The sequence below is a fragment of the Euprymna scolopes genome, chromosome 19, assembly GCF_053919585.1.
Source record: "Euprymna scolopes isolate OS-2025 chromosome 19, ASM5391958v1, whole genome shotgun sequence".
In the NCBI taxonomy this organism is placed as follows: domain Eukaryota; kingdom Metazoa; phylum Mollusca; class Cephalopoda; order Sepiida; family Sepiolidae; genus Euprymna; species Euprymna scolopes.
This window is the reverse complement of record NC_136500.1, coordinates 51,652,094-51,672,995: the sequence shown is the minus strand read 5'-3', so window position 1 is coordinate 51,672,995 and position 20,902 is coordinate 51,652,094. Positions and strand designations below refer to the sequence as shown.

At 33.0% G+C, this 20,902-nt stretch overlaps 1 protein-coding gene across 2 annotated transcripts in view; it reads right to left on the bottom strand.

Annotated features, from left to right (window-relative positions):
• Nucleotides 1-12,658: 12,658 nt before the first annotated feature.
• LOC145303579 (uncharacterized) overlaps nt 12,659-20,902 on the bottom strand; it is a 45,375-nt gene continuing 37,131 nt past the window's right edge. For both annotated transcript variants that reach the window (XM_080145123.1, XM_080145124.1), the window contains exon 7: nt 12,659-20,177. In XM_080145123.1, the coding sequence (XP_080001249.1) occupies nt 18,681-20,177 (1,497 nt within the window). In that variant the 3' untranslated portion in view covers nt 12,659-18,680. The remainder of the gene's footprint in view (nt 20,178-20,902) is intronic.

Genomic DNA, 20,902 nt, shown 5'->3' with positions numbered 1-20,902 from the left:
TTCCAAGGAAAGCATAGTTCTGTCAAGTACCTTCAGAATGACTTGGTAGTTGGAAGGCACAGAATTGATTTTATCTTTATGCCAGGGTAAATCCACAAAATATGAGTTGTTTTTGAATTCAATAGATTTCTTGAAGCTATCAATTTTATTTCGGTTATAATCCGCGATTAATTCTTCATCAAGGGAAGTGCCATCAGTTTCCACAGCAAACATCCTTTCTAAATTTCTCTCCACATTTTAAGATTCAAATATATCAGAGAATGGATCCTGGTAGGTTAATTTGGGTTCCAATATAGCGTTCAATTGCCGCTCTGGGCAACGGGCATCTTACGATATTATAGTATGATAATTAGCACAATGATTGGATCTTTCAGTTCCTACAGGAAAGATTTGATCGGCATATAAAAAATGCTGAACATTACCAAATGGAACAATCCCTTGAGGTAAATCCCATGTGTGTCCATTCATGCATTTAATAATTCTGGAGTTAGTCATGAATTGAAATATATCTACACCTAGGATACCGTCAATTTTTATAGCATTGCTCTGTTTTTCACTTGAAAATGCCAACCTGTATTTTAATTTATTTAGGTTGGACTTTACTTGACAGAAATTATCAAACTGGAATTTAATATCAAATTGGTCATCTATTAAAACTGGAATGGGAGTTGTCTCCCTTTACCAACATTAACATTCAAAACAACTTGTTCAAGACTCTTTACCGTAACACTTGCATAGATTTTCATCTAGTAATCGGTAAGATTCGAATCTCCGTCAGGATATCTTAGTTCCTTTAATATTTTTTTGGGAAAATAAGAGCACTGACTTCCAGTATCTAATAGGCAGTTAACCGTAGTTTTCTTTGTTCCATTATGTAATGAAATAACTACAACAGGTAATATGATGTTATTTTCATCAACATGGGAAAATAGTGAAATTATTTTTTTGGGACTATCACATAAAGGTGTGATATGTGCCTTAGAGGGACAGTTTGCAGGAGAGAAAATTGTTCTGGCGCCCAGGACATTCTTCGCTTTTGTGTTTATAACTAGAACATCTGATACACAATTTTAACTGTTTACACCTCTCAACTCTTGCTTTATAAGTAGAGAATTTGCTGCACTTCAACATGGAGTGGGCACGTACTGAACAAAGTTTGCAGTATGTACTGGCATAATTAGTAGAAAAATTTCTGTAAGGCAGCATCTCCTTTCCCCTTTTCCTGATTTTTAACATGTGCTCCATCGTCTTTAGAATTAGTTTCTGCTGATCGCGAATATTTCTTATTCCTCGACAGAGCACGAACAGCTTCATTATAATTGTCAAATATTTGAGTCAAAGACGGGTAATTCGTGCCCACTCTGTGACTAATTTCCCTTCTCAAGACCACAGGTAACTTTTCAAACATAATGTGACTGATCAACAAAAACCCAGGGGACTTATTCTCAAAAAGATCGATCTGAAATGACGTTTTCAGTTCAGACAAATCTGCTCTCACTTCCGCAAGGTATTGTTTCACGGACACAAATTCAGGGTCGTATTGAGGTGATGCAGAAATTATCTGCTTAAAAATTTCGTTAATAATAAATGGGATATCTAAAAATTCCGTTGTCAGTAGATTGACAGCAACATTAAAATTTTCATCTTCCAATGTTAGATGAGAAACCAATTGTAAAGCATAATCGCTTAAATAACTTTTCAATAAAGCCAATTTAGACTTACCGGATTTAACAGAGTCTGTACAGTTTTTGAATTGTGAAATAAAATTCTTGAATTCGAATTTGGATGGATTAATTCCACTGAAGGTTGCACATTGTAACTTGGCCATGAATAACAGAGGTACAGAACCAACTTCAGATTTCTCCAATGTGTTGAGTTCTTCAACTGTGTCTTCTATGTCAGCAAGACGATCATTAACATTAGTTCGAAATTCAATTTCTTTCTTCTGTTCATCAACGAAACCACAGTTTTTCAAATCAAAGCTTTGATTCATATTGCTTTAATGTTTTCATTCAAAGAACGAACTCCAACTAGTATCTCCTTGATAATATCTTCCTCTTTCTGGAAGGTCCTTCTTTTTAGTCTTTCAAGTTGTTCCAGCATTTCGATGTTAAGTGTAATATCATGCTTTAAGACTTTCTGGGCAACTTCGAGAGCCCTTACACCTTTCAATGTCTTAAAATTCTTCATTTTAGGATTCACTCTTATTTATTTTAAATCAAACGTGAATCCAGTTTCTTCTTCTTTTCTCAAAGAGCAACAAACAATTCGTAAAACAGACTTGCTGGAGAATCACAGCTTTTGAAACACATGGAGTCCCAAATAGACCAATAATGTTTCTATTTTCTTGTTTCCCCACAAGAGCAGAGTTTAACTTAAGAATAGTAAAATATTTTTTTTTTTTTTTTTGGTCGGGGGGGGGGATAAGCAATAAATAAGCTTTGCTTTAAAAGGGTTTATTTTCTTGTCACAATGACAAATAATAGTGAAGAATTTTTTTTTTGTCAACAAATATTTCCTAGTCCGCACGAGGTCATAAAGATGTCTACTCGTTCGTGCCTTGAGAATTTAAACACAGACTGTTCATGTGTATGCAGATATTTTTTTATATATAAATAGGGGACTTCTTTAAAAGTGACTTCCTGTATTTTTTTTTTTTTTTTTAATGTTTTCTTTTTTCGCAACAACCAGCCAAACTTGAGAATTGTTTTGCAAAATGTTGTGTTTCGACTAGACACTTAGGACTCAGACGAAAAAGAAACACGAATATACAAGGCGGAGAACAATGAAAGTGTATTTAACTTCAAATAAATACAAATATAAAATAATCAGGTTGCAAAACAATTGCGTTTGCGGCTTTTTAAGAAGTCCAAAAAGTTCTTATTTTAACGTCTTCAGTTTGACGGCCCCATTGAAATTCGGAAAGAAGAGAGATTAAATAATAAGTCTTTCCTCCACAGAGGTTCGAATGAAAGAGGGAGTTTAAAAGGAATCTCTAGTCCCGCTTAATAAATAGGTTGCCATGATTGGTCGATGAGCGGCACCTTTGGCCAATGAAACAGGGCTTTATTTAAAGTGTAAGGAAAGGAAATGAGAAGACGAAAAGGGAGGTAACTCTAGTTTTTTTTATAACTTCAACTTCAAGTAAAGATGTATTTATTTGTAATCATTTTTACTTTAGATCAACTGACAGTAAATCTATTCTTCACATTTCAATTGCTTGAAATAATTTTATTATTTGAAAGCTGTTTTTATTTCAATAAATAACATTTTAAACACATTTTCAACGGCATATCTAGTCATAAAATAATTTATTCTAAAAACGATGATTGACAATTTTTATTTTTTTTATTTGAAATAATCAAAAACATTTTTTCCATTATGTGAATGTTTTTTGGGGGGGGGGCGGGGGAGCGATAATATATTTCAAATATTTTATTTAATATATTTTTAGGATGAGAATGTTATTATTTTCTTGATTGAAAATTGTAGCAATCGAAATTTTCTACAATAGCAGGCAGGGGCGAAATCTCACGGCTCAAGATTTAAATCAACTGTTTCCCTGGCTTGTCCAATCACCAAGTACATAAAAGGTGAAATCTGCAACTTTAGGCTAACGTGGTGAGTACAACAAGCCAAAATGGCTACCTTCAAACACCCACTTATTTCCACATACGTTACTCACACAAAGTTTATCATGCTACAACACGTAAACACATTGAAGACTTTGCTCTTTCTTTCTCCTTTAACCAGACTCCTTCGTCCCAATGACTACTGACTACAACACGTGTATAAAGAACTATTCTCTCCTTCAACAAGCCGGCATAATATTAAATCTATCTTTACACGCAAAAATACTTTCAGCTACTTCACTCTTGTATATGCTACTAACGAAGATGACAAATAAAGTTGCTTTAAAATGTTAAAATGAGACAATCTTTTCTTGTCTTCAAAAGGACATTAACTGAGTGGGTTTCTACCAGTATTTGTTTACTTTTTGTGGCAGTAGTAGTATTGACAACAAAAAGGAAAAGCATTGAAAAAAAATACAAATATATAAAAAAAATAAATATTATGAAAGGTAAGATAAGTTATTCCTCTACCCACTTGGATCAGTTTTTGTTGTTTTAATTTATTTTAAACATTTTATTTTTAATTTAAAACGCAAGTAGTGCCTAGTTGCTAATTTACAAAGAAAACAAAATGGATGACATCTAATGAGTGGATTTCTATCAGTATTTTGTTTAATTTTTAATTTTTTTTTCTTCAAATATTAATCAATTAACAAATAATAAAATCAAACAGTGTTTATTAAAAATAGTATTGTTACCCGGACTTTGATTAGTGTGATGTTTATAACAGAGAATGTTTTATTTTATAAGGAACAAATGATAAATTCAAATTGTTTATTAAAAAGAATTCTGTCAAAAATGCAGTAGATCGATTTCCGCGTCACTTAGACAATCAGATTAAATTAGTTGATGAAATTTGGGAAGTAATCCCTTCCATATAATCAATTAATTCTACTTTTAGTTCGAATTTCAGCTTTACCGAGTGACGTCACGTCAGTAATTGAAGATTTACACAATTATGAAATAATAGCACTAAAAAAAGTAAATAAAAAATAAAATAAAATAATTCAAGATTTAACTTGATTGAATTACCTCCCTCTAAAAACTACTTTTGTTTTCGAAATAAAATAAATTAATCAAAGGAAAATATCAATCGATTAGATAAAAAAAAAATATTTACAATTTTATCGTCATCAGTTGTTTTTTTTATTTTCAATTAAAGAAATTATTACTTTATTTGATATTTATTTTCTTTTTAATGTATAGTTCTCATTTGATTAATCTAAAATTCTTATTACCAAACAATAACATTTATGATATTATGTTGGTGCAAAAATAATGTCGTTTTTTGACACTCAACTTTAAAAGATCATAAAACTCCTTTCATAATAAACTTTATTAATCGAAATAAGAACCATTAGAATCAACACAGTTTTGCCAATGAGAAACAAGTTTTTTTTTATCCCATTAGCATAAAAATCGGGAGTTCTGGAAGTGATGAAGTCATTGAAGGCCGATTCGGCATCATCTCAGCCTTTGAAGTATTTTTTGTGCAGGAAGTTGTTGAGATACTTGAAAAAGTGATAATGGATGGGTGAGAGGTCTGGTGAATACCGCGGGTGAGGCAGTCTCGTAGCTTCTGCAGGGTCAGTTGAGTAACGTGCAAGCGAGTGTTATGGAGGAGAATTGATCCCTTCATATTGACCAATCTCAGGCACATACGTTGGAGCTTCTGGTGCATTTCATCAATTTGTCAGCAGTACTTCTCCGTCGTAATCGTTTCGCCTGGATTCAAGAAGCTGTAATGGTTGATACCAGCCACAGACGACCAAACAGTCACCATAACATTGTTTGGTGCAATTTTGGCTTCAGAAAGTGTTGTGTAGCTTTTCCAGCATCCAACCACTATGCTGAACATCACCGGTTGTCATAAAGGATCCACTTCTCATCACATGTCACAATCCACTTAAGAAATGGGTCATTTTTGTTGCGCAGAAGAGGCATAGAAAACATTTCCAAACGACAATTTCTTTTGATTATCGTTCAATTCATGCAGCACCCATTTATCCAACTTTTTTTACTTTTCTATTTGCTTTAAATGGGGAAAACTGTTGAGCGGTCGACCTCGAGTTCAACAGCAACTTCTCATGTGGTTTTGGGAGGATTGGCTTCAATTAAGGCTTTCAAATGTTCATTATCAACCGCAGTCGACCGGCTGCGGCCATCTTCATCTTCAAGGCTCTCATCACCATTGTGAAATTTCTTGAACCACCATTATGCCACACATTCGTTAATGCTTCCTGGGCCAAATGCATCATTGATATCACGAGTTGTCTCGGCAGCTTTTCGGCCTAGTTTGAACTGGAACAAGAAAATCGTGCGGATTTGAATTTTGTCCATGCTGTCGCAAAAAAATGAATGAAGGGATTGAAAATGGTAACAAATAACACAATTCGAGAGAGCGAAAAACATGCTTCAAAATGATATATAGCATGGCTATATATATCAATGAATTAGTTTAGAAATCATATATAAAAGTAGCACATGTGAGAAAAGATATTGTTTTTTGCACCAACCTAATAGTAGTCACATTTCTTCTTTTATACAACAAAGGGAGATCATTGCTAGGTGATAAAAATAAATTGAAAACCTGGATATTATATTTGCTCAGACAAAATTAAAATGTCATCTTTCTAACGAAAAGCTATTCTTGTTTAATAAACTTCCTATGTGTGCCTAAATTTAAATGCAGATTCTATGAACAAAGCTTCTTTCCCAGAACTGCCCGCCTTTGGAAAACTGTTCCATTGGCCTGCTTTCCGACTGAATACAACATGGTAACCTTCAAATTCAATGTAAGCAAGTTCTTGTTGAGCCGTCCCCATAAATAATAAAATTCTACCCAATTTACATTATTAACGATTACTTCCTTAAGCCTTATCCTCCACCTTACATTCATTAGCCCTTATCCTCGAGTGGCCTTCGGGTCTTGATAAGTGGTTATTCCCAAATAAAAAAATTTCAAAAAAGCATAAATATTTAGTCAGAAAACGTGACAGTTCGAAATAAAATAACATGAAAAATTAGTTAAATGCATTTTGTTTGCAGAAATAATTTTCAGAAAAAAATAAATTAGGATTCATGAATTATTAAGTGATAATAAATATGTTTTTTGTAATAATTCTAAAATTGTATCCTAAAATTAAAAACAAAAAAATCAGTATGATAATCTTCAAAATCTATTTTATAGCTTCCTGGGGTCGACAATTTTGAAATGCTGGTGAAAATTTACACTGACAGAAATCCAGTGAATAAATATCACCATGACATTGCAAGACTTATACTCTGCTATCTTGGTTTGGATTGTTAATTTTCTGTTCTCCTACACTCTGGAGGTCCTGGATATGACCTTAAACTATATCCGATGGTGAGGCCACAGCTTGCCAGCTTTGGGGAGTGTAGAGCCACCCTTTAATTACCATTGCTCCCAGGTCCACTCTGACCCCGAGTGGTAGTACCTGTTAGGGTTCCAACCTATGGGTTAAATAGAAACTGACTTGAAAAAACAAATATATTCTATTAAAAAGCTTTTCTTCAAAATAACTGGATTTGGCATTAAATAACCTGAAAAGGGTTGATATGCTGTAAACAAAAACAACCAACCAATCTACACTCTGGAAGCAAGCTTGATGAATATGGAGGTTTCATGGCCTATGTGTCAGTTGAACTTTGGTCTCATGTCAAGGCTGTTAGGCAGTGGTGTAGCATCAGTTTTTGCCGCCCGGGGTGGTCGTAAAATTTGCCTCTCCCCCTCCTTCCACTGGCATATAATTACCAGTTCCCTCCTTGGCATATAATAACCTGTTTTGCCCCCCTCCCCCGCTGGCGTATAATTACATGTTCCTCTACTTTCACTGGCATATGAATATCTCTTTTGCCCCCATCCCACCCCGCTGGCATATGATTACCTCTTTTGCTGTCCCCCACTGCTGGCATATGACAACCTGTTAAAACCTTCGATTCCAAAATGCCCTCAAAATATTTATTTCCATTGAACTAATATTTACACAATTTCCTTCAGATTAATGTTTACACAATTCCCCTTTTTTATTTTAATTTAATTTAACAATTTCTTTTCAATAATTTGAATAATAATAAGTATGTAAACATTAATCTGAAGGGAATTATGCAAACGTTAATATAAAACAAAAGAAACCAAATATTTTTTCAAAACAAAAACGTATAATTCAAATTATAAAAAAAATAAATTAAATTAATTGGCTACACAAACAAATATAATAATAAATTTAAATTAGAACATTTGGACACCTGAAAATGTTATGAAATGATAAAATCATTTTTATTTACTTTTTGTTGTTAAAGTCCGAATTTTCGCCAAATAACATGGCTGTATCAAAGAAAGGATAGTCCGATGTAGTTTTCTTTTCTTTTTCTTCATAATCTTATTATTAAGAGGTCGAGCCTCTCAAAGAGAAGAAAAAACGTCTTGTATCGCCGCTTTTTGAAATCGTTGTGTGTAATCGCTCGGTTTAAGCACAAAATTTAAGAAATGGAAAGTCACACATTTTAGAAAACATTTTTTTATAAATTTAAATGAGGACATTTAAAATTTGAATTTATAATGAGAACATTTGAAAACATGAGAAGGTTAAGAAATGATAAAATCATTTTTATTTACTTTTTTGTTGTTGTTATTTCCGAATTTTTACAAAAAAGCATGGCTGTATCAAGGAGAGGATAGTCCGATGTAGTTTTCTTTTCTTTTTTTTTTTTCATAATGTTATTATAAGGAGGTCGAGCCTCCCGAAGAGAAAAAAACATCTTGTATCCATGCTTTTTGAAATCCATGTGTGTAAGCGCGATTTAAGTGCAAAATTTAAGAAAATTCTTGTTGTTAATAATGTTTCAATCCTTTTAAAAATAGTTTTAATTTTTTTTTAAATAGATGCATTTATGAATTGAAAATAAGGCTATAAATTTATTTTTTGTGAGACAACTATCGCAAGGCATCAAATCGGTTGAAAATTTACAAACATACTTTTTACACTTTTTTTCGGCAAAGTTACCAATAACTTATTCAAAATTCACTCTATCGACAAGTTCCCTGGAAATCCTTCCAAATTTCATATAATTCACAGGATTCATGCCCACACCTATCAAGTTGTGGACCCGAATGGTATCATTCATAGTACCTGATAAGTTCACCCCCAATACAATATTTTTTCTGAAAATATCACTGGCAAACTGCCAGCCAGAAAAATAAAACTAATTAGATCCTTTGAAGTGACAGTTTTCAGACAATAATGCAGTATTTCCCAAGCCAAACTTGCCAGCACTCAACAAACAGCCTTTAGAGTCCAGACATTTGGGTTTAGAAGTTGATTCTTCACCAAGCATCTCTTTAGGGGTTTCAAACATCACAGGGTTGCACAAGGGTTCACACTCTACACCATCTGCCAACCTTGAAAGAATCAATCGAACCTGGGACAAGAACACTACCACAAGTTAATTTTGTAAACAGCATCCGCTTCTACAAGCGAACAGTCCACAGCCTCATACAAGGAACGATCACCCAACAACTCAGATGTCATCTACCAATGATAACCACTCAACAACAATCTTCATTGTCAGAAAATAAAGCTTTGTTAATTCCCTCTGCAACCGCAATAAATCTAAACAATTACAAGGAATTCGGAAGAATGGGTGACCAACATCGTAATGGTATCAGCTAGTGAATTCACAATTCAGAGACATCAAATACATGTCAGAATGCACGTGTTCATTATAAATAAAAAAAATAATGAGGTATATACTTATTTTGTTTCTCTTAACATATCAGGAAAAATATGTATATATAATAAACACTGGTTTCAGACACTGTATCCCTATTTACCTGTCTCCTTATGAGGGCATAGTTAGGTAAAAGTTCGGTTCTTAAAGTGGAGAAAATCCAGCTTACAAAAAATATCGGACACCTTGGATTAGGTCGAAAAATTGCCTCAGTCTAGCAGGATCTCTCATTCGCTGAATGAGGACAGAAAATACTGCAGTTTCTCCTAATGTCAACCGCAATACACATTGAAATTCAACTAATGTATGGAAAATGTAAATGATATTCTGAAAGAGGGTTACGAATGTTATAACCAGTTCTAAAGGGAGGAAAAGGGAAGTATATTATACGTATTGCTTTGCAATTTTTTTTAATTGGGAAAAATTATACAAAAATAGTGTGGTATATTAGAAAAATACCTTGCTAAATTCAGAAATAAACTAAATATAACATTCCAATTTCTATACAGACGCATCATACTAAATTCGAGACTTTTAGCTAGACGATTGTCAAATGTGGCCTGGCAGAAAGAGAGATAAAACGTATCTCAAAAAAAAAGGAAGGGCAGCATACATACAGGTTCATACGGTGCGGATATTCTAATTTGCACAGTGTTTTGAAATAAGGGAAAGGAGGCACACATAATTTGCAAAATGTCAGAAATTTATCCGTTTTCAGATAAATTCTGCGAGAAATGAATAGCTCGCACAAAAATAAAAGGGAGATAAATAAAGGAGTAAAACGAAAGTGGTAAACAAATAAAGTTGAAAGAGGTCTTGCTTAAAATGAAGAGATTTTTTTTATTTACAAAATAGATTGCAAATTATTTCCTTTGCAGGCATTCAAGAACAAAAAACGCCACATAACAAAAATAGCACAAAAAAAATACAAACTGGTTCATAAATTATATAAACACAGCTTCAACAAACGACTACTATTAATATTAAATTTAAGAACGAGTACTTCCAAAATAATGCACACAATAAATTTAATAAATCTCACAAGTTCGTACTGTACAGTCATTTACCCCCCCCTTTTTTAACTGTCAGTTTAAAAGCTTTTAAATTACTCCAAATTTCTTTCCCTCAAACAATGCGCGTACTGCTGCATATATAAATCTTGTAAGGAAATGTTCATCTCATCGCAACCTGTGTTTTCTTCTTGCCAGGTTCTTTCAGAAGGAAAGGCTCAGGAATCCTTGTTCACAATAAGCAATGAAGCACGCATCCATTATCCTGGCCGGCAGGATTTAAAAAGAAAGATTTTCGTATTGGATTCAGTGACATCAGTCCAAAGAAGTTAGCATTGCTTTTTATTAAAAATTAAAGATAGTTTCATGTGAATATCAAAAGGTATGAAATCAAATTCAACAAAAATGGAAAGTACGGAAAATAAAATATATGAACCAGAATAAAAATACAATTATATACATGGGGATACATAATAGTTGGTATAAAAAAAAAAAAAAATCCAACAAATTGGTTTAAATACGTTATCTTAAATGATTAGTCATATTTTTTCCAACGCTAAAATAGAACATTACCAATATGACATTTATATTTGGGGCAAACAAGTCATTTTCCGATTTGTTTTAAATTCACAACAAATAATTGTTACCAAAGGCAAGCAATAATTTATTAAAGAAAAGATAGAAAGAGGGAGGGAGTCAAAAAGTTCCCTTCATAACCTCTTTTTTAGATGGGAGCATTCACCAATCTCGTGGGTGTTCAATTTAGTAGAACGTTATAATTGAAAACTGATCCCCAACAATAAAAGTCAAAATCAATGAGATCAATCAGAAAAAAAGTTTTTAAAGGTGAAAATTGTGGAATTTAGAGGTGGGGGCAATCTCTTAGAAATAACAAAGAGTGTGTGCATTTAGGTAAGGGTAAAAATGGCGGAAAAAAATAGGACATAGTTTTGAAAGTCGGTTTATTGTAATATTTTTGTTTGTTTCCAACTACTTTTTGATTGTATTTGAAAGATTAAAAACTAAAGTTAATTTCCAAAAGGAAAAAAATATTTATACATGTGAAAAAAAAAAAAGATATAATGAAAAATGCTTTCAAGGTGACATTGCAAGCTAACAAATCCAGCTAAGTTTTAAGTTAAATAAATTCATTGTAAAAACCCTTTGAAAGATAAATATTAATTTTCTGGATCTATTTCAAAGGTAATTAGTAAAGTCCTAAGATATTGAATTAAATTATAAAAAAAAAATATCTTGTTTATATAAAATAAAAAATAGCTTAATTAGCTCCCAAAAACAAGAGATTCTGCAAAGGCAAAATCACAACAAAACGGAAGTAATGTAAACATGGATTATATGGAAGCTTAAAATGTCAGAAAGCCGAAAGGCTGTCTGTAAATGACGTCAGGTAGTTAAATGGAGGTAGGATGTGCTGGTTTCCTTCTTACCCCCCCCCCAGCCAGGCGTCCATACACTCCTATCATGAATATTTGTATAATTTTTACCAGTTTTTTAATTTAATTATTTTGCTATGTTCTTGCTTTTAAATGAAAAGAAAAATTATTTTTCAAGATTATATAAAAATTATGTTACGCCGAAAGTTTCACATTCATGCAATCATGGAAAATATTAGAATCTAACGTATAAAAAGTATGCGAAATCTGTAATCTAAAAAAAAAGTAGATATATTTTTTGCAATCATAATTTTTTGTGTGTGAAAATATTAAATAAACAAAACTTTTTATATCTTCTATATAAATAAAACAGTACATGGATGCGTGTGTGTAAATATCTAATAGGTAAACTCATAAAATGCTGGTCACATAACATTGAAATTTTCAGGAAATAATATTCATTAACCAAGGATGGTTTATAGCGAATAATATCTTTGTTTACATGCATGAATAGCGCATACAGACATCGGCAAATTTACATGTAAAATGTACATTAACATCGAGCAGACATTTTGTGCGGTCAGGCGCATGTGCACATTTAATAGAGAACACAACATTAGGTGTTTTGATTTAAATTCTAGCTGATAACGACAACTCTTCTTTTTTTTTTTGTATTAATAAAAAAGAATGAAATAATATGTAAATTTTACTAGCGGTTTTGAATTTGTAAGCCTATATATCTTTTATTTTACGATCTCATATTTATTTCAGATGAAGGGGGGGGCGAAATAATATACGGAATACGAACCGTGCTGAAATAATAACATTTAGAAAGCCATTCTTAATATGGGGAGGGAAAGGTATTTTTAAAACTATTCTGTACTTTCACCTAACAATTTCTTAAATAAGAAACTGAAATACGGACCATGCTGAAATAATATCGTTATTATTTAGAAAGCCATTCTTAATATGTGTAGGGTAGGGTATGTTTTTTACTATTCTTTACTTTCTCCCAAGAATTTAAAATTGTCTCAGTCATGAAGACCAAGCAATCAAGTTGATTTCACTAGACATTATCTTCTCCTTAAAAACAAATGGGATTGGGGATGGGGGGTTCGCTGAAATGCTGCACCAAAACAGATGCTACACTTTGATCTTAGCAAAAAGGTCAAGTAAGCGTAATATAGTTTGCTACCAAGCATTATCTCCTCCTTAAAAAAACAAAACAAAGCAAAGCTACAAAATAATAAACTTAGAATATATTTCAAGAATGGGGGAAAGGGATAGAGTTAATCCCGTAAATGGCTGAAGCAGTTTACGATCTCAAAGATACTTTACTTTATATATAAATTTTAAAGGAATGTGGGGGGGGGGATACGGAGTCAGGCACGGAAACGCGGAAACGGCTGAAGCAGTTTATGATCCCAAAATTTATTTTGCATATATTTATAAGAGACAGGAAGGATATGAAGTCAGCCCCATAAATGGCTGAGGCTGTTTAGAATCTCAATATTCCTTTATTCCATATTTATTTTTAAGAGAGGTGGGGGGTGATATAGAGTCAGTCCCGGAAATGGCTGAAGCAGTTTATGATCTCAAATTTTCTTTATTTCATATCTATTTTTAAGTGATGGGGTGATATGGAATCGGTTCTGGAAATCGTTGAAGCAATTTACGATTTTATACTTACTATATTTCATGTATATTTTTAAAAGAGAGGGGAGGGAAACTGACATTCGGAATACAGACCGTGCTGAAATAATAGCGTTTTTATTCAGAAAGCCATTATTAATATGGGGAATGTATGTTTTTAACTATTCTGTACTTTCATCTAACAATTGAAAAATAGCACACAGGATACGGACCGTGCTGTTATTATTTAGAAAGCCATTCTTAATAGGAAGATAGGAAGGTATCTTTCACCTAACAATTTTATAAATAAAAAAACTGATATACAGAATAAGGACTGTGCTGAAATAGTATTTCGGTCCAAGTTTCCTCTAACCTTCTTCAGGTATATTTTAGAACTTTGGAACCAGAACTGGTATGGAATTTCGAACTGAGCCTTTTAATTTAATCCACGAGGCTGGATTGTTCTCATTCATTAATTTACTTCATTCCAATATATTGCTTGTAGTACTTATTGAACCTTCAATCGTCAAAAGACGGTAAAATTGTTAATAAGCACAATCGTTACGTCATGAGTTCATTGTGAATAAATCAAAATTTCAGTTTGAAATTTGGTGCTTATTAAAAATTAAACCTATTTTAAAAAACTAAATTGCAAAAAAATATCTATGATGTCATGTTCCAAAAAAATCACATAAATTGATCAAGTATTTTTTTTTTAATATATAGAAAATCACTTAGTCATTTCTCTATTTCTGGTCATGTCTTAGACTTTATTCCGTGACATCAGCAAATCATGTGACTCTAGTGCAAGGGCCTAAATCTATTATATTTATGTCGGTCACGCCTATGTTCAAGAAGACATCTATTGGGTAGATTTCACTTAAGTATATCATGTAACCTACCACTATGTGATCTATGTGTGATCTTTGGTAGGAATGGCAAAACCACTTTTGATGTCTGTTGGATACTAAAATTCCATTTGGCCCAATTTTCAGTGGATTCATGATGGCAGATCATTTCTGCATGGACAGCTTAATAATAAGAGTTGAATAGCAGAATAGATTGATTTTATATTCTCTATTCAAAAAGCGATTTCAGAAAGGTGGATTTTTAGCTGCAGTCATGTAACTCTAATCGTCTCACCTTTAGAGACCAGTAGGACCTGCCTAAGTGTATGAGCAATAGTGTCTACATTAACATTTTATCTTTCTTCCAGGCCTTGGTCCACTTTAGCAACCTGTTTGAGGTTTCTTCTGCTTTGTACTGTGACGATGCCAAGATTTTCCAGGGCAGCGATAGATTGTTCAATTGTATTTCAGTATACCATGAGTACCAGTGTGACGCCATCTATGCCTCCCACTTGACAACTTTGTGTTCGCTGGTTTTCTATTTGTCTGCATCTTTTCTTCTTCTTCTGGCCATGTCGTCTTCTCTCACATTGCCGATAGCTTGCAGAGTGGCTTACACATATAAAAATAAAATAGAACACTCACAAGAGAAAAGACAAACTTTGACACTTTCTGTAGACATCAGATGTACTGTGTGTATGTGCGTGCGTGTGATGCTATCATGAAAAATGTCTCTCTAAATGCTAACGTCCACATCTTTGTCAAGACTTCTCTCCCGATTTGTTTTGACCAACTGTTAACTGTCCCTAACTGGAAAAATAGTCATCAACTCAAGACTGTCTGTAAAACTTACTCTTATTCCTAACGTGTCCGTAAACTAACTCTAAATATATTGGCTGGCCTTTATGACCAGACTTTTGTCACAGTCACTACTACAGTTTGATTAAGCATCCTATTTCTGATTACCTTTGTGTGCCTTGCTGAACAACTTTCTCCCCAATTGTATTTCTATACTTTCTGTTCTGCTAATCAACTATTCTTTTTTTATGTTTTTCTATTTTATTTGAATCACTTCCTAACACTTTGGGGAGGGGAGGGCGTCGATAATATACCAGGAGAAATTTAGCACATTTCATATTAAACTCAAGAAAATTCCACTCTTTTCTCCTTCGTTTAAAAGAGCTTGGGAGAGATTCGTCTAGACTATAACTTACCTCCACAAGGTTGTCAGCAGGGGGAAACGTGAACTTTTTCTTCTGATTATCATTTCTGATTTTGAGAGTTATAATGCAAAATAATACAGTAATGGCGGCACTGAAAATGGAACCATGTTGTTATTATAACCAGACCAACTAACAGTTATGAAGATATCCGAAACTGTTTTTGTCCAGATTATCATTTTAAGATCTGGCAAAGAAAAATCTCTAAAAGACTTATTCGACTTCCAATAACTAACTTTGAATGAAGGCCATTACAGTTTCGTTGATAACAGAATTCATTAAATGGAAACATTAAATAATAAAAAAAAAAAATTAAGGTTTTTATTTCAGATTATGCATATTTATAATTATTTGCTATTTTTATCTCCTAAATGCAAACATGCTTCATAGACAATAAGAAAAATCTTTCATCACTAGAGAAAAAGAGGGAAGAGTAGGTGAAGGAGATCAACGTCAAGTTTTCTTTTATTGTTTTTAAAAAAACTACTTTTCAATGCAGAAAGACAGAGAAAAAGAAATACAGAAATAGAGAAACATAGAAACAAATAGGGAAGACAAAAACCCGCATCAGTGAAAGAATCTGGATAGCACAAGGGTAGGAAACCGATTTTATAAAACTTAAAAATTGAAGTTCCAGTGAATTATAATTAAATTTAATACTGATTTAAATCTTAAATAAAAAAAAAAAACTGAAAACAAATTAAACTTCTGAATTCTTTAGATGATGGCTAATTTGTTTATATTATTTGTATTGATCAGACTATTGTTCTCATCTGGAGCGTTATTTGTGCAACGTTTCCGTCAGATTGTCCTTCGACCATCTTCAGGTATGTTGGTTGTTTGAAAAAGAAAAGAGAAAAGTTATTGGCTCCATAGATATTTTTGTGTTCTGTAAGTGAGTCTGTATTTTATGGTTATAGTTTCGAATTTTTGACAAAATTGGTTGATAAAGAGGAGGCAACTCTAATAAAGATCGACATTGCTTTCCATATAATTATCATTGAAACTGAAAAAAATTTCAATATTTGTCCTGTGAAATGTTTCTCTAGCTTTTCTTAGAAGAAATGGGATTTATAACTGCACTGTTTTATTGAAACATGTTAGTTTACTGTTCCGAATTTGAGATGAGAGCTGATTGTTTATAATACTTGCTTTGATTGGACTACTGTTCTCATCTTGAGTGTTATTTGTGCAACGTTTTGGTCAGTGTAGCCTTTGATCTTTGTCAGATATGTTGATCGTTATCTTCGAAAAGAAAGGAGAAAAGTTACTGGCTCCATGTGTGAAAAAAAAAAAAAAAAAAATTCCTTTGTCACAAAAATTCTTTTTTACACATATGAAACCATGGCAGAAAAACAAAAAACAACTCCAAGAATATTAAACCATCTACAGAGCCAGTAACTTTTCTCCATTCTTTTTCAAGATAACGATCTACATACTCTCATTTCATCAGCCATGATTGGCTAGAAATCCTAAGCATTTCGCAATTGTACCGGGTGGCCCAATTAAAAGTAGCTCCAAAAAAAAAAATGTAGTAGAGAGGAGAAACATTCTTTTATTGTTTAAATTACCTGTAGTGTTATAAAAGATGCTGGAAGTGCTCCCATTGATATCTATGCATTTCTGGGCACGTTTAACAACGTTTGCAGATCCTGCCTTTAGATCTTCTTCTGGTGATTCTCCTGATAGTGTTGGTAATGTTCTCCTTTAGTTGGTCTAGATTGTGAGGATTATTTGCATAAACTTTTTGTTTTAAAGCTCCAAAGATAAAAATCACATGATGACAAGTCCAGGGAACATGGTGGCCATAACCCTTTGCTTATTGTTCTCCCTTCCTTAAACATCTGTGTGACATGTGGCATATAGTGCCATCTTGTTGGAAAATTGATTGCATTTTGTCTTGTGGCATCAGTTGATCGTTAAGAGAAAAATGAGAGAGGTAGGGCTACTTTTAAGTGGGCCACTCTGTATTTTAAATTTCGCTCGCACTCAGAATTGAATCTTCAAACCTACCGAAGGATGTAACTTTACCACTAAATTTTACCATTAAAACTATCCACTCCACCACTTGATACTTGATCAATTTATGTGATTTTTGGTGCACAATATTTTCTTTCCTTTACGGGTAAGTACATCAAAAGAAATTTTTTTTCTTTTAATTGTGGAGAGAGTTAACAGACTAGCACCGAAACAAGACTTTGTAAGCAAATGCAGACGTAAACATATTTGCTTTATTCTTTAAATCCCAATTCGTCTTCATATTTGGTTTTGTTTTCCTTTCTTCCTCACATTTGAGGTGGAAGTTCTGCCATATTTTTACATGACATATGAGATTGAAGCAAATTTTTACAGTTGGATGCTCTCCTAACACCAACCCTTCCAAGGGAACAGGTATTTTGTCGAGACACCATCTTGTCATAATTCTTCGCTAACTGGAGCAATGTGCTTGTCTGTTGTCAAAAAAAAAAAAAAAAAGTGGTCATCTGCACAACCACGCTGTTCTCCGAGCTGCTACCACATTTTCGTTGGATGCCATCGGTACTACTCCTACCCCTAGAGATAACAGGATAGTTTATCGAGGTTCAATCCTCTAGATCTGTCATGTTATGTCTATGCATATTAACAAGGTTATCTCTTGAAGAGTGTGACTCTTCGCCATGCACAGATGGTCATTCACTATGAAGAGGCTGCCACAAAATTGCAACCACTAAACAAAATAATTAAATATTAAATTCATCATACAAAAAAATTAAATGAATAAAGAAATCTGTTTAAATATTCATAATAAATTAACACACATACAAGTTAAGGTTTTATCTGCAACATTTCACATTTCAAACAAAAACAAATAATATTAATAATTTAGAAAAGAAAAGCAAATATTCAAAAATGTTCTGTAAAAATAATGAAAAAAAAAATGGTGTGCATTGACATTATGCCAAAATTAATTTTAAATGTATTGTTAGAATTTAATTTGCAGCTCATGCCTTCACATATATACAGACATACATGATAAAATATGTTTCTGACGATTGAGTCTATCGTATAACAAAGTGCTAAGATAAGTTCCTTTTAATTATTTATTATTGTTACATTGTCAGCAAGTTTATCGTTATACCTTTGCATTTTGTTTTAACTATCAAAAATAGTATTTTGGAAAAATAAATAAATATATTTTTTTTAAATTTATTCATTATACAGTTTTTATTTGTTTTGTTAGTGGTTCTTCAGTCTTCCACGCTCGCCGTTTCGTGGCATGTCTTTCATCTCTAGAAACATCAGTATTTGCAGACATCACGTCAAAATTTAATCGGCAAAGTTTACGCACCTTGTCTGATATCAAAATCGTCTTATTGCTGGCATCTCTAGACAGGACGTCCTTTAATATTTCTTTTTTGACACCTTCTGTTTCACATGGCGTTCGTTGTTGATCATTTAATGAAGGGGTTTTTAAAATCCTAGACATATTTTGATTTGAAATTGGCTGTGGATGTAAATGTTTTTCCTGGCATTTTATAAAAGAGGTGACTTCTGTTGTTTGAGATTGTTTATTAAGAATGATCTTGGGTTGATCATTAAAAACAATCCTTGTAGGAATCATTTTTTTGGGTGGGTCATTACAAACAATTTTTGTAGGAATATTTTTCTCCTTGGATGAGCCATTCAGAACAATCCTAGAAGGAAGGATCTTCTCCTTGGATGGATCGTCAGAAACGATCCTCGTAGCAATGATCTTCTCCTTGGGAGAGTCATCAAAAATAATCCTTGGAGGAATTACCTTTTTCTTGGGTGGATCGTCAAAAACAATCCTTGAGGGAATTATCTTCTCCTTGGGAGAGTCGTTAAACACAATCCTCTGAGGAATAACCTTCTCCTTGGACGAATTGTTAAGAACAATCCTAGAAGTAAGGATCTTTTCTTTGGATGGATCATCAAAAACAATCTTTGTAGGAATAATCTTCTTCTTGGGTGGATCATTAAAAACAATCCTTGGAGGAATGACCTTTTTCTTGGATGGATCGTCAAAAACAATCCTCGAAGGAACAATCTTTTGCTTGGGCAGGTCTTTACAAACAATTCTTGGAGGAATGATTTTCTTGGACAGTTCATTAAAAACAATTCTTGTAGGAACAATCTTTTTTGGTAGATCATTCATGAGTTCATTGCATTTTGAAGTAGAAGGATGTTTTTGTTGTTCAAGCATAGCTACCTGATTTCTGGCAGGTATGAGGCAGGAGGCTTTCTTTAATCGGATAATCCCCGTCCTTTTTAATTCAGGACTTGATGATGGATTAGTACAAAATTTGTTTGCCATGCGACTTGAATTCTTCACCAATTGTTCAAACTGGAGCTCAGCCCGAATGAGTAGAAAATCCTGAAGGTGAGTAGGGATCTGTAGTGATCGGACAGCTTTGGAAAAGTGAATCCTGATGGACTTATAATGCATCAGCTTCCAAACTTGGTTTCGGCAAATATTCAAAAGTTTGGGAGGGTCAGAAATTTGGGAGAGGATGGACTGTCTGATGGTCTCACATTTCTTGTCAGTCATCACTCTACTTGATTGCAGCTCAGCATCATGCCAAAGGTCATAACCATTCTCTATCAGCAGTATTACAAATTTGCATACGTCTATTTCCTGTTTTGTGACAACTTCAGGACGCAGCAAAAGGGAAATGACACTTTTTGGAATCTGGAAGAGCAAAAGGAAATTGACATCTTGAGTCACATTATTTTTTTGTTTTTTTACTTTAGTTTTTGTTTCAACACAAAACTTTATTAAAAAAATAACAAAAACTGTCCATTCAATGTGAGTGTTTAGTGATAAAAATGCTATTTTGAACATTTGCCTAAGAGACAAGCAAGAACTTTTTATATAGATTTGAACACATCTAAAAAAACAAGAATGCATATCAGTCATGAGATTGCATACCTCTGTCTAACAACATAAGGATTGGACCAAAGTCAGCGATATTGAATTCTCTTACTCACACGTCCCTATTCTGACCAAATTCATGGCCATGTGCCGCCATCAGTGGATTGTCTCTTTTGTATCAAATTGTTGGAAACAATGCTTTTAGTATAATTTAAACGATTTCAAACAAATATACATGATTGTAGGATAAAAATCTTTTCTTTTTTTTTTTTTTTTTTTTAAATCAAATTATTTAATGGTTTTCAGTTATCAAGTAAAATTTCCATTTTTACTTGATATTTAATTTTCATTTAAAAAATTATTTCAATAAATTTTAATTATAAAATATTTACTGGAAAAGATTTTATGTAATTTTAAAAGATTTTTATTTTGATAGTTTGGTGCAAGAAGGGTAGGCGGTTCATAGTTACAAATTCAAAATAGGGGTACGTGAGCAAGAAAATTCGATATTGCCCCAAAGTCTTATCTGAGACTTATTTCTC